The sequence below is a fragment of the Notolepis coatsorum genome, assembly GCF_963971535.1.
Source record: "Notolepis coatsorum genome assembly, chromosome: 16".
Classification (NCBI taxonomy): domain Eukaryota; kingdom Metazoa; phylum Chordata; class Actinopteri; order Aulopiformes; family Paralepididae; genus Notolepis; species Notolepis coatsorum.
In genome coordinates this window covers 65,606,630-65,622,035 of record NC_140180.1, presented here as the reverse complement: position 1 = coordinate 65,622,035, position 15,406 = coordinate 65,606,630, and the positions used below count along the sequence as shown (strand labels likewise).

Sequence of the window (15,406 nt, the reverse complement as noted above, 5' to 3'; positions counted from 1 at the left end):
AGATTTCTCCACTTCTACAAGGTCCATTTGCATGTTCTTGGTATCTACATGGGACATCTATGGATCTCAGGGAATGTATTCCCAGTGTCAGAAATATTGTGTCTGTTACTAGGCTTGAGTAAATTATAATGAACCAAAGGAGAATATACATTTTCTTATTTTTTTCATCTTTGATGGTGAATAACACCATGCCAACATTGACCAGATGTGAAAAATTGCCACTGAGCTCATTCAGCACCTTCTTGAGTAAAAAGAATCTAAGCAAATTTACAGGTTTTTTTGTAGATATAGTACTGAATTTTGCCATGCGGACACATTGAAATATGAATATAGAATAGGGAGGTGTAGTCTGACGTCGCTTTGGACCTCCCGCGAGGTCCACCTGTATAAGGATTTATCATTGGGAAAATGGATTATCGGCTATTGTAACAATTCTGCCGCATGGAAATTGAAAAGCTTTCCATTTTTGCACAAAATTAGTTCCCTTCTATCACTAACATTATTGTTTAAGCATTTTGGGTTGAAATAAAATTCGGCGATTTTTTTTATGATTAATTGCGAATATTTTCATGTTGACCTATAGATTGTGAATGAATACGCACAGAAAGGTACACCATGCAAATGTTGTTTGTTTTAAACGAGACAATTTAGAAATGGGCAATGGGGAAATTGCATTGGACAGAGGGTGGAACAGGAAAAACTGCAATGACGTAACCACTACACCGCCCTATATAGAAGGCTATAAATGACTTTATTATGGCCAAGTCACACATCTATGGATCGGACCAAATCTCCTCTTTCCAATGGCAGAGTTAAATCTGGATTTCGACAGGGATACAGGGTTAGGGTCTTTACTCTTGGCTACATTTGAAAAAGAAACGCAACATTAATGAATATGTTCTGTATTCATCTATTTATGGTGTGATATCAATCTCGTACCGGACCGCTCGGGCTTAAGGGGTTAAGTCACAAGCCCTCCCTCCTCTAACCGTTAGGCCACCACTGCTGTGTTCATATCCTGTATGTCCTTGAAATGTTGAACCTCTAAAATATTTGAATGTCTGCGTGACTTAAACTGTGGATTCAAACTGTGGAGTGTTTAATAATCGTGATTTCAATATCATTCAAAATAACCGTGATTATGATAATCGAGCAGCCCTAATGTGTGTTCATGCGTTTGTGGTGCCAGTGCTTGTGTGTGTGTGTGTGTGCATGCGTTTGCGGCGCCAGTGTGTGGGTGTGTGTGTGTGCATGGGTTTATGGTGCCAGTGTGTGTGTGTGTGTGTGTGCGTTTGCGGCGCCAGTGCGTGTGGGTGTGTGTGCATGTGTTTGCAGCGCCAGTGTGTGTGTGTGTGTGTGTGTGTGTGTGTGTGTGTGTGTGTGTGTGTGTGTGTGTGTGTGTGTGTGTGTGTGTGTGTGTGTGTGTGTGTGTGTGTGTGTGTGTGTGTGTGTGTGTGTGTGTGTGTGTGTGTGTGTGTGTGTGTGTGTGTGTGTGTGTGTGTGTGCGTGTGTTTGCGGCGCCAGGGCATGTGGGTGTGTCAGGCTCACTTCTTGCCCAGGTGTCTGGCCACGTCACAGCGCTTGAAGCCCTCCAGGTGGTAGAGGCGTTTGGCCAGCCGCTTGGCCGCCTCGCAGTCCGGACGGCAGCCGTTGGCGAGGGTGTCGGTGCTGCCGCGCTCCAGCCGCTCCAGACTGCCCAGCTCACTCTCCTCCGAGTCCGACACGTCAGTGAGGTTGGCATTGCTGGGACACACAAACACACACAAGCAAACAGAGGCAGGTACGTACGTGCATGTTAATCATCTGTGAATTAGATTGTTCTTCTAAAAATGCACAAGTGTCCATCTGAGAATTAAGTTGGGGGTTGAGATAGATCTCACAGCAGCTTAATAACCTTCCTATGCCTACTGTAACAGACGTGGAACAGTTTATATTATTTTAGCTCTTAGCCTCATTAGCTTAACAAAATCATCTCCAGACTTCCTTCACTCACTGACTCCGTGGCAGAGCCTTCATCACCTCCCGCCTTGACTACTGTAATGGAGTCCTGTCTGGGCAGCAACACCCTGGACAGGCTCCAGTATGTGCAGAACTCAGCGGCCAGGGTTCTCACCCCGCACTAAGCCCTGGCAGCACATCACCCCCACCCTCATCCACCTCCACTGGCTCCCGGTCAAGTCCCGTATATCATATAGGATCCTCATCCTTACCTACAAATCCCTCCATGAACTTGCCCCCCAGTACATCTGATTCTCCTCCACCCGCTCCTGGAGGCTGCTCTCCATCCCCCACACCTGCCTACAAACTTTTGGTGACAGAGCCTTCAGCGTGGCGGCCCCCACCCTCTGGAACTCTCTCCCGGCTGAGATCCGCTCTGCCACATCATTGGACTCCTTCAAGACAGCCCTGAAAACCCACCTGTTCACAAAGGCCTGTGGCCTCTAGTCGTCTCCCTGTCCATCATTGTTATTATTATTTCTTCTGCTTATGTTTTATTTGTTTTGTGAAGTGTCCTTGGGTTTCATGACAGGTGCTATATAAATCCAAGCTATTATTATTATTATAGGCAAAGTCTTTTTTAGGTGCAGCCGGGTAGCGCAGCGGACTAAGCGTCTGTCTACCACCGCAGAGACAGTGGGATCGAATCCAGCTGCGGTACCTCCGGCTTGGTCGACCGTCCATACTGACACAATTGGCAGTGTCAGCGGATGGGTCCTGGTCGTTGTAAACAGCGACTCCTACAGTTCGGTCGGGGCGCCTGCACAGCAAGGGAAGGATCTGGGAGAGGTAGTGTGATCCTTCCACACGTTACACTCTCCCAGTGAGAGTCCGCGCTGCCAGGTGAAAAGAAGCGGTGGGCTGGCTACACATGTGTCGGAGGAAGCATGTGATAGTCTCCGCCCTCCCGGACCGACGGTAGGGGGTAGAGTGCGCAATGACCAGGAAGGGGATTGGGAATTGGCATAATGACTAACATTGGGATGGGAGAAAAACGGAAAAAGGATGATACAAAAAAAAATTAAACGTATTTTTTAGGATGATAAACGGATTTTTTGTTTTCCTAAACTGAACCCTGAAGTTTGTAGCAAAACACTTACAAACACTATGAGGAAACCACAGGCTTCAATTGTCAAGAATATATTGCATGAAATACAGACATTAAAGGTCTAATCTGTAATGTTGTCCACCAACGACCTCCAGGCAAGAGAGCCCTCTTGGTATTGCACTTTGTTTAAATCATTTTGTTTTGGTCTGATGTGTGGGTTGGAGTTCAGCAATTTATTATACTGTGAATTTCTCCAGAGAAGTGTGACTAGCAATAGCAACCCCTCCCCTGTCCCCACTCAACTTCAACTTCAACAAATCTATTGCGTAGAGGTCGCTGTTTTATTACTCTATTATTGATAGAGTAAGATATCTCACCTGTCATTGTGTTATTATTATTGATAGAGTAACATGGCTCACCTGTCAGTGTGTTATTATTATTGATAGAGTAGAATCAATAATATAAATTAGTGTTGAAGTAAGAGAAGAACTTCAGTAATAATTAATTCAATTAATTAAATAATTAGTGGTTACTTAGTTATTTAATTGATTCATTAAAGGGTCACTTCACTGATTTTCAACCTACAACCTGTAATTCAGGTGTATTCCACGTTGGGAAATGGAAAGTAGGGAAGGGATACGTGCACACAACATCTTTTTTTGGATCCACTTTTTCTCCTCCTATTTTTCTGTATTTTTCCTCCCATCCCAATTTAGTCGTTATGCCAATTCCCCCCTCCCCTTCCTGGTCGTTGCGCGCATGTGCCCCCCACTGGTCGGTCTAGGGAGCCCTGAAGTCTATCACATGCTTCCTCCGATACATACGAGACAGCCAGCAGCCTCTTTTCACCTGGCAGCGAGGACTCTCATTGGTGAAGTGTAACGCGTGGGAGGTCACACTACCTTCACCATTTCCCTCCCTCGCTGTGCAGGCGCCCTGACCGACCTGTAGGAGTAGCTGTTTACAACGACCAGATTACCACCCACCAGCTTCCCTCCCACTGACGCTGCCAATTGTGCCAGTATGACGACCGGCCAAGCCGGAGGCAACGCTGACAGCCGGATTCAATACCAGTGTCTCTGCGGTGGTAGACAGACGCTTAGTCTGCTGTGCTACCCGGCCACCCACGTGCACACAACATCTAAACAACAACATTCATTTTGGATCTGCAAACATTTCTTAAATGATAAATTCATTAATCAAAAATGTTTTGGCGGGAAAAGCAATATTTTGATTCTGCACCTTTCTAAAAGCTCTGTGGGTGTCTTTTTTAAATGATTATTATTACTCTACATAAAAAGATTATTTATATCACCGTTAAGGTTAGAAATCTGCTAAATGTCTAGTTCTGTCACGATCAGAGCTTGTGTCTGCCAGATGAGGAGCAATCAGCGCGGCTGCAAGAGATCACCTCATCAAGCGTTCCCTACTTCAACTGGCAGAACCCATCATCCAACGTCGCAGTGTTAAACTGCCTACCGAGGTACGACGACGCTATCTGAAGACCAGCTGTAACTACCCGTTTATGCTTGCCCTAACCTTCTGTTTCTTGTGCCCCAGGACTTCGCTCCAGCGTCCTTCCACTCTGACGTCTCAAGCTCCAGCGTCCTTCCACCCTGACGTCTCGAGCCCCAGCGTCCTTCCACCCTGACGTCTCGAGCCCCGCAAAGAGGACTCCTGCTCGCTCTCAAGCGCAAGACCTGTGTCCTCTCTCTCTCGCTGCCGACAGCTGCACTGGAGTGCACCTGCTCTCATTCTTCTCCCCCCCAAGAACATTATAACCTCCGTGTTATTCACATTCCTGTTTCACATTCCTGTTATACTCTGCTTGGTTGGGAAGAATAATTAAAGAACCCTAAACCGCTCCATTCTCTCCTCCTGTGTTTTGCTATTGGGCTCCGCAAGAACCCCCCATCCTCACAGAACACTGCGACCATGATGTCGGACTCAGCAGCACAGGAGGCCGGTGAATGGAGCACCAGCATCCAGGCCGCCGTCAACGGACACGCCAGTCTGGTAAATCAACACTCACAGATACTGGATGAGACTATTGCCCAACTCAGCGCTCTCACTCTCAGCGCCCTGGAGCGAGACAAACGATTAGAGCGTTTCGAAGCATATTTAACGGCCCAGCCAATTCCGCCTACTGTCTCTCCACTCGTGGTATCCCCACCTGCAGTATCCCAGTCCCGGGAACCCCTCGCCAGAGCGTTACGACGGAAACGTTGCCAAATGTCGTGCCTTCCTCTTCCAATTCTAAAGTTCTAAAGGACTAATTGGCGTCGAAAGAGAGGCCTACTTCCCTTGACAACTTGATTAACTTAGCCAGAGAGCTGGACACGCGTCTCCGGGAACGCCGCCGTGAAAAGGCCAGCACCGTCAACAGCGTCCCGCTGCAGAGCCGCAGGGCCGCTGAGCAGGAGCGTCCCGTTAATGGTGTCCCGCTGCAGCACCGCAGAACTGACGATTCGGAGCCCATGGACCTCGACCGCTCTCGCCTTCCTCTCCGCGAACGCCGTCACAGACTCAGGTCAGGGGCATGTCTGTACTGCGGGCAACTAGGCCACTCCATCGCCCCATGTTCGGTTCGCCCAAACGACGGGGCTCGGCTGTGACGCTGGGCAAATGCACGAGCCTTAAATTGGTTCCCAGTTCAAGTCCTAATATGCAATTCAGTGCCACGCTTTACCACAACGGTCAATCCCTCCCTCTGTCCGTGCTAGTCGACTCGGGCGCAGACGAAAACATCATCGACGCTGGGGTAGTGTCCCACTACCACATTGCCACCGACGCCTTACCCATTCCCAGAGATGCCCAAGGCCTAAACGGGAAGTTGCTCTCGCAAATAACACGCCACACCACGCCTCTCCGCCTTCAACTCTCCGGGAATCATAGCGAGGAGATCCGTTTTCACGTCACTGATTCCCCCCATAACCCAATCATTCTCGGCATGCCTTGGCTAAAGCTACACAACCCTGTAATAAATTGGCCAATGGGCTCAGTCACGAGCTGGAGTGCTCACTGTCACGCCTCTTGTCTCCGGTCGGCGCGGTCACCACTGGGGGCCACTGGTTCTCCCGTTCCCAACGAACCTGTTGACCTTTCGACTGTTCCTCCAATTTACCACGACCTAGAGGCTGTGTTTAGCAAACAACAAGCTCTCTCCCTACCTCCTCATCGCCAGTACGACTGTGCTATAGACCTGCTCCCGGGAGCCCCGCTCCCCGCTAGCCGCCTGTTTAACCTCTCACGCCCAGAGAGAGAATCTATGGAGAAGTACGTCCACGAGTCCCTGGCCTCTGGCATTATTACCCCCTCCTCCTCTCCTGTCGGCGCGGGCTTCTTTTTTGTGTCCAAGAAGGACCACTCCCTTCGCCCCTGTATTGACTACCGGGGTCTCAATAACATCACGGTTAAGAACAAGTACCCCCTGCCTTTGATTAACTCTGCTTTCGAACCCCTGCAAGGCGCTACCATTTTCTCAAAGTTGGACCTCAGAAATGCCTATCATCTGGTCCGCATCCGGGAGGGAGACGAATGGAAGACGGCCTTCAAGACCCCGCTCGACCACTTTGAGTACAAGGTGATGCCTTTTGGGTTGACCAACGGCCCTGCTGTCTTCCAGGCCCTTGTCAATGACGTTCTCCGTGATGTCCTGAACCGCTCTGTCTTTGTCTACCTGGACGACATTCTGATTTTCTCCCGCTCCATGGAGGAGCACATCCAGCATGTCCGCCGGGTCCTCCAGCGCCTACTAGAGAACAAGCTGTTCGTCAAGGCGGAGAAATGTGAGTTCCACGTCTCCTCCATCGGGTTCCTCAGCTACATCATCGAGGGTGGCAAGATCCGGGCGGACCCCGAGAAGATCAAGGCGGTGACCGACTGGCCCCGTCCCCTTACTCAACTCACCTCGCCTTCCGTGCCCTTCGTCTGGTCGGACAGAGTGGACTCCGCCTTCGCCGAGCTACGCCAGCGCTTCACCTCCGCGCCCATCCTCGTTCAGCCGGATACGTCCCGCCAGTTCGTGGTGGAGGTAGACGCCTCAAGTACCGGAGTGGGGGCGGTCCTTTCCCAACGCTCCGCCCTCGACCAGAGACTACACCCCTGTGCCTTCTTCTCTCGCCGTCTGACCCCGGCAGAGGTCAATTACGATATCGGGAACCTGGAGCTCCTGGCAGTCAAACTGGCACTGGAGGAGTGGAGGCACTGGCTGGAGGGATCGGAGACCCCCTTCCTGGTCTGGACCGACCACAAGAACCTCGCCTACATCCAGACGGCCAAGCGCCTGAACTCCCGCCAGGCACGCTGGGCACTGTTCTTCACCAGGTTCAATTTCACCCTGACCTACAGGCCTGGCTCCAAGAACACTAAGCCAAACGCCCTCTCCAGGCAGTTCGTCCCCGAGGAGGGTTCCGCACACCCGGACACCATCCTTCCTTCCTCCTGCCTGGTGGCCGCCACCACCTGGGAGATCCAGTCTGTCGTCCGGGAGGCCCAGCGCGTCCAGCCTGATCCAGGTAACGGCCCACCTAACCGGCTTTTTGTCCCCGACCTTGTCCGCTCCCAGGTGCTCGAGTGGGTCCATGCCTCCCGGTTCGCCTGTCATCCTGGGATCAACCGTACCTTGTCCCTGCTGAAGCGACACTTCTGGTGGGTCACCATGAGGGAGGACACCCGCGACTTCGTCCTTGCGTGCACCGTCTGTGCCCGTGGAAAGGCTTCCCACCAACCACCAGCCGGGCTCCTCAGGCCGCTCCCTGTTCCCGGTCGGCCTTGGTCGCACGTCGCCCCCTGGACTTCGTCACCAGATTGCCTCCTTCACACGGTAACACTGTCATTCTCACCATCGTGGACCGGTTCTCAAAGGCCGTGCATTTTGTCGCTCTCCCCAAACTCCCCTCTGCTACAGAAACCGCGGACCTGATGGAAGGCTTTCTGCCGGTCCCTGGGGGCCACGGTCAGCCACTCCTCCGTGTTCCACCCGCAGACCAACGGTCAATCGGAGCGGGCCAACCAGGACCTGGGATCCGCCCTCCGCTGCGTGACCACCCGGGACCCCTCCGGCTGGAGTACGTTCCTGCCGTGGATCGAGTACGCCCACAACTCGCTGTCCTCCGCGGCCACAGGTCAGTCTCCCTTTGAGTCCTTCCTGGGCTACCAACCCCCACTGTTCCCTGCACAGGAAGAGGAGATCGCTGTGCCTTCGGTGCAGGACCACCTTCGCCGCTGCAGGAGGATATGGGAGGACACGAGGGCTGCGCTGCTCCGCACCGCTGAGCAGAACCGTCGCTTCGCCGACCGCCACCGGACTCCGGCTCCCGACTACCAACCAGGTCAGATGGTTTGGCTCTCGTCCCGAGACCTTCCACTCAAGTCCTTGTCCCACAAACTCACCCCCCGTTTTGTTGGTCCGTATAAAATCCTGTCCGTTATCAACCCCTCGGTCGTTAAGCTTCAGCTCCCCGCCATCATGCGCATTCACCCCTCCTTCCATGTGTCGCAGCTGAAGCCGGTTCTCTCCAGTCCCCTGTCTCCTCCTGCTCCAGAGCCTCCTCCTCCGCTGATCATCGATGACCACCCGGCCTACATCGTCCACCAGCTGCTGGACGTGCGTCCCCGTGGTCGTGGGTACCAATACCTCGTGGACTGGGAGGGCTACGGCCCAGGGGAGCGCAGCAGGGTCTCCCGAGGGATGATCCTGGACCCTGAGGTCGTTTGGGATTTCCATCACCGTCACCCGGACAAGCCTGGGAGACCGCCAGGAGGCGCCCGTCGAGGGGGGGGGTCCTGTCACGATCAGAGCTTGTGTCTTCCAGATGAGGAGCAATCAGCGCGGCTGCAAGAGATCACCTCATCAAGCGTTCCCTACTTCAACTGGCAGAACCCGTCATCCAACGTCGCAGTGTTAAACTGCCTACCGAGGAACGACGACGCTACCTGAAGACCAGCTGTAACTACCCCTGTTTATGCTTGCCCTAACCTTCTGTTTCTTGTGCCCCAGGACTTCGCTCCAGTGTCCTTCCACCCTGACGTCTCGAGCTCCAGCGTCCTTCCACTCTGACGTCTCGAGCTCCAGCGTCCTTCCACCCTGACGTCTCGAGCCCCAGCGTCCTTCCACCCTGACGTCTCGAGCCCCGCAAAGAGGACTCCTGCTCGCTCTCAAGCGCAAGACCTGTGTCTTCTCTCTCTCGCTGCCGACAGCTGCACTGGAGTGCACCTGCTCTCATTCTTCTCCCCCCCAAGAACATTATAACCTCTGTGTTATTCACATTCCTGTTTCACATTCCTGTTATACTCTGCTTGGTTGGGAAGAATAATTAAAGAACCCTAAACCGCTCCATTCTCTCCTCCTGTGTTTTGCTATTGGGCTCCGCAAGAACCCCCCATCCTCACAAGTTCATTTGAGTGAGATTCAGTATATCATGGTTGTTGCTAGGGATGCCCCGATCGATCGGCCACCGATCGTTATCGGCCGATAATCAGTATAAATATGCGATCGGTGATCGGTGATAATGCTTTATTTTTGCAGATCGTCAAAACCGATCTCACTCGCTGCAGCGTCTGCTTCTCCCTCCAGCCCCTCCCGCACGCATGTAAACACGGGTCTAGTCTAGTGGGATGGGAGGACGGCGTCTCCCTGAGCTAACGTTAGCTGCTACCATTACAAAATGACCCAGTCAACTATTCACTTTTAGTTTAATACATGATGAGGCATTGTCTAACCGAACGGTATCTAGCCGGCCAGCTACCGATAGCTCCTGATATCAACAAATGCTCCAGCAATAGTCTAGTAGAGACGTGTATGATACTCTGTTAGCTCACGTTAGCGCAAGTTACTTCACTGTTCAAAACGAAATGTCCCATTGAACTAAATAATTCACTGAGGCGCTGTATCAACGTTATATATCCGGCTAGCTACAGATAGCTCCTGATATCAATGTCTTATAACACTGATTCGACGCGTATTCGAGCTGAGGGCTTGCTGAGCACATTAACGTTATACCAATAGGGTCCAGCTGCAGCGCAGGAGAATCCTGGCCGTAGCTCGAGGCTACTCGAGTCATAGGTCCAGCTGCAGCTCCGGAGAATCCTGGCCGTAGCTGGAGGCTACTAGAGTACACACAGACAGTGGAGCTTGTTGCGTGGTGGCGATGTCTCGCAGATAATACAAGTACAAGTCTAATTATATAATATATATATTTTATAAAAAAATAATTATATAAAATAATTAAAAAAATAATTTAATCAAAAACGATCTGTATCGGATCGGTATCGGCCGATATGGCTCACGACGATCGGTGATCGGTGGCAAAAAACGTGATCGGGGCATCCCTAGTTGTTGCATTCATTCTCTTGGTTATATGTATGTTATTCACCTTGGTTGTGCACAAACCTAAACACCACAAGGTGTTTCTGCATGCAAGGCACATCACTACTTACCACATTTCATTCATACTGTTGTCATGACATGTTTTGCCGTAACAATATGGCACAGAGCCACAGCTCACTGGCCGGCCGCCATTGTCATAATGATAATCACCTGCTATTATCTTGGTCACATTGTTGTGTGTGACCAAGATGTCTGCCATGGAATACTATGATTACCCCTATGAATATATACCTTTTCAGTGGGATCCCACTGCCAGGGGAACAGTTTGGTACAGTGTATTTCCTGTCAGCTATTGATATTAACAAACACTGCAACAGGAAATACACTTGGGCCCATTTTGAATGTTTATTTGTGTCAAGCTTTAAAAGGCCTATATAATAAAAAAGGAAACGCAATAATGTAGGTCTAATACAACAGATACCCCACTGAAACAACATACACATCTGTGTATGGTGTTTGTCTAACAAACAGAAGGAAAAACAGCACATAAACCAAACTGCAGACCTAAAAATAAATGCATATTCAACCCTCCCCCCTCCCAGTCCCAGTTTCATCTCGTCTCGTCTGTCTGTGCACCACTGTCAGCTTTCTCTCTGTAGATGATTCAGATGTTTCTTTGCATAATCTGATTAGATCAATTACATTAGTCCCCCTAAAATTCAATACGCAACACTGCGCCGCCGCCGTAATGTGCTGGTTACCATGGCTACAGTGGAAGCTGATGTCCTAGACAGCAAGGTGGAGGGAGGGGAGGGGGGTGGCTGCCACTCTCTCCTGTCTGCTCTATAGATGTGTTTCTCTGCAACATCACGGTGGATATGAGACTCGCTTTGGGCTGAATGATGAATTGGATCTAAGTGTGTGTTTATGAAATACATTTAGTAGTCCTACTAAATTGCTAATGGCTTGGTGATTTGTTGTTCCTTTCAGTGGACTTGACCGTGTCACAATTCTGTGTTACTTTGTATGCCTATGGTTAGAATAACCTAGTGTTAGAAGCCTGATAATTAATGTAAAAAGAAATTAAAGAAATATATAATTACAATTGTTTGGTGGTGTTCAAAATCAACCCACATCACCATGTTTACAATGTCCTGATGAAGGTTCCTGTTGAAGGCAGAGGTTCTGTGTAGGATTGTTAGTAACTGTCTAACTGCATATATAACTGTTTCCACTAGTAACTGTCTAACTGCATATATAACTGTTTCCACTAGAGGGCGCTCTAGGCGGAGACACTCAGGAACACCACCAGGTGGCGAGTATAAATAGAGATGTCTCCTCCCATTCTCTCTCTTTCCCCCATCCTCTCAGTGAGAGGATACCTGTAGTGTTACTGCTCTGCAATGTGAATAATAAACCACGCCAGTTAAGGCTCAAGATAGAAACCATGCCTCTTGACCACATTATTGTCGCCCTATAGCCGAATTCTGTTAACAGGTTATGGGCCCAGATAACGCCGGGGCGAAATAATAAGGGTAGCAAGCTTGGCTAAAGTATAGGCTAGGTTAGCGCCGGGAGCACCGCGTGGCTAGACGCTAGGCCAACAAGAGCTAAAGCTACGCCAACCACCAACGAAGAGGATGGAAAACAAGGGAAGGGGCAAATGGCCCTCATTCAATGGAAAAGCAGAGGACTACGAGCTCTGGGAAGAGCGCATGCTATGCTGCATGCACAGTGCGGGACTGAAGGAGACGATCCTGGCAGCCCCCACGCGAGAACTGACGGCGGAAGAGCAAGCCCTGGACGGCCAGCGTAACGCAGACGCGTACTGTGAGTTAGCGCCGCTGCTCGACGACACCAGCCTGGGGCTGATATTCCGCGACACTAAAGACCGAGGCCAAGAAAGCCTGGAGGTGTTGAGAGAGCATTACATCGGGCGAGGAAGACCCCGAGTCGTGGCCCTCTACATAGCACTAACGGCCCTGAGGAAGGGGCCCACCGAGACTGTGACCGAATACGTCAACAGAGTGGAGCAGATCACGACGCCATTGAGGAGTGCCAGAGAAGCACCAAGCGATGGGCTAATGATGGTGATGATGATGAGAGGACTACCGGAGCTGTACAAACCGTTCACACTCCTGGTAACACACGGTTCAACGGACATGACACTGGGACAGTTCAAGGCTAAGTTAAGGAACTTCAAGGCCTCAGAAGATACCCACGCAGCCGCCGCGGAGGCGGGAGAGAGGGTGCTAAAGGCCCGAGCGACGCCAAGGGAGAGGACCAGGACCACGACGGAACTGGCGTGTTGGCGATGCGGAGAGAAAGGCCATCGGAGAAGCGACTGCACAAAGACTGTCTGGTGTAGCTTCTGCAAATCCATGGGGCACACAGACAGAGCGTGCATGAAGAAACACGACCAGAGCGCGCGATACGCGCATGGGCAAGATGACGGCCATGGACAAGACGGCGGCCATGGACGAGATGGAGGCCACGGACAAAATGGCGGCTATGGACAAAATGGCGGCTACGGACAAGATGGAGGCTACGGACAGGATGACGACAGCGGACACGATGGCGGCGACGGTCGACGTGAGACGGATCGAGACGACGCCCGGAGAATAACGGGACGGCGTGCATCGCCGGACCGGCCCAGCTGCAGCGAGCCCAGAGAAAAGGACTGACCCTGGACCAGGGCTGTACACTGCGATGATATCGTCGCGAATTGCCCCTTTAATTGGCCGTTGCGATTGGTAAATATTATCTGGGGGCGGGCTTGCGAGTAGTGCTTTCAACTCACGCGAGCTGAGCAGTGAGCACTCAGCAGGTATGATCAGCGGGAACAATCGACTGAGCACTCACTCTGATAGACTGGCTGACTGTCTGATTTAGCTATGAAGAAAAGTAAAGTTAGTATTGCTTCATATTTTCGACGCGTTCGACCTCCTATAGTGAGCCGAACTGAACTGAACTCAGACACACGGAGAGAGCTGCGGCGTCTGCTCCTCCTCCAGCCCTCTCGCACCCGTGGCTGTTGTAAACACTAGTCTCTAGTGGGACACTGGGACCTCAGTGAGCCTGCCAGCCGGCTACTGTAGCTACTGATAGCTATCAACAAATGCTCCAGTAAGTCTAGTAGTGCATGATAGCTTGCGTTTGCTTACTGTTCAAAACGAAACGTCCCATTAAACTAAATAGTTCAGATAGCTCCGTCCTGATATCAATGTCTTATAACACTGAGTCGATGCGTATTCGAGCTGAGGGCACGCTGAATATAGTCAATAGGGACCAGCTGCAGCGCCGGAGAATCCTGGCCGTAGCTGGAGGCTACAGTATAGGGCCCAGCTGCAGCTCCGGAGAATCCTGGCCGTAGCTGGAGGCTACTCGGTACACACAGACAGTGGAGCTGGTTGCATATAGCGAGCATTTAGACTTGTTGCGTGGTGGCGATGTCTCGCAGATAATACAACTACAAGTATGATTATATAATATATATATTTTATTAAAAAAAGAATTATATAAAATAAATTTTTTTCTTTTTTTTTTAAATCAAAAACAATCGATATAAATAATGGTCAAATTGTTATTTAGAAATTTGCCCCTAAAAAATATGTTTTGCCCCTAAATTTCTCATTTAGGGGCAAGTGTGCCCCTAGTGAAAAAGCTTAGCGTACAGCCCTGCCCTGGACACAGGTGCGTCGTCCCATGTCATCAACGACAGGAGTCGGTTCAAGAACTTTGACGACACTTTCCACCCGGAGAGGCACAGCATGGAGCTGGCAGACGGGAGACGCACCTACGGATTGGCGCAAGAGAGAGGAGACGTACAGGTATGCCTCACGGACAGCAAGGGGCGCCAGCGTACGGTGACGTTAAAGAACACTCTCTACGTACCATCGTTTCCACAAGGACTATTCTCTGTAATAGCTGCTACTGCAAGCGGTGCCAAGGTATTCTTCGATAAAGGTAAACATTTTCTTGTAGAACCTGACGGTACACGGTTTGACGTAAAGATGTACCAGAGAATATATTATCTGCAAACAGAGTGTAATGACAACGACAAGTGTAATGATAACGACAAGTGTAATGTTAATAATGATATGTGTAGCGTGACGGCCAGTCACGCTATTCAGACATGGCACGAGATTATGGGTCATTGTAATTACAAGGATTTACTGAAACTGCAAGTAGTGACAGAAGGCATGCACATTGAAGGAGAAAAGCGTAGACCTGACAAAAATTGTGCAGTGTGCAAAACGGGGACGTTTACTCAACCGAGATACAGAAATCCCACAGGAGGAGTAAGGGTACCACTTGCATTAGTTGACACGGACCTAGCCGGCCCAGTAAGCAACGAGTCCATAGGGGGCTTTAGATATGTACAGTCTTTTACAGATGTGTGCAGAGGGGCAGTGTTTGTTTACTTTCTCAAAGCAAAGAGTGACACACTCCAGGCCACGGCGAAATTCCTGGCAGACGTAGCCCGTTATGGTAACGTAGGATGCTTAAGGTCCGACAACGAAACCGAGTTCACAAACAGAGAATTCCAGAACTTCCAATCACTGTTGAGAAGGTATAAGATAAGACACGAGACGGCATGTCCATATCCCCCACACCAGAACGGGGTGGCAGAGAGGGAATGGCACACCCTTTTCGAAATGGCTAGGTGTAAGCTAGCAGATAGTAACTTACCTAAGAGCCTATGGCATTATGCGGTGCAAGAAGCCGCTTACACCAGAAACAGGTGCTTTAATAAGCACTCTGGCACCACCCCATATACAGCACTGACAGGAAAGAAGTGTAATCTAGCCAGAATGCACCGATTTGGATCAGTGTGTTATGCGTACCTGCAGAACAGGGGAAAGCCCAAGTCCAGAGGTGTAAAAGGATTTTTCGTAGGACACGTCAAGGGAAGCCCCGCTTTCCTAGTTTATCATCCCAGTAACGGGAGAGTGCAGAAACACATGCTAGTCAAGTTTGTCATGAAGGCAACATGTGAGAGCGAGACACAGACAGAGGAGCCAGAACTG

The 15,406-nt window shown here is 50.5% G+C and overlaps 1 protein-coding gene across 1 annotated transcript in view; it reads right to left on the bottom strand.

The window, feature by feature from the left end:
- Window positions 1–15,406, bottom strand: part of psd2 (pleckstrin and Sec7 domain containing 2) — a 73,503-nt gene that overhangs the window by 42,525 nt on the left and 15,572 nt on the right. Inside the window, exon 2 of the mRNA XM_084332342.1 lies at window positions 1,549–1,743. Within this exon, the coding sequence (XP_084188468.1) occupies window positions 1,549–1,743 (195 nt within the window). The remainder of the gene's footprint in view (window positions 1–1,548; window positions 1,744–15,406) is intronic.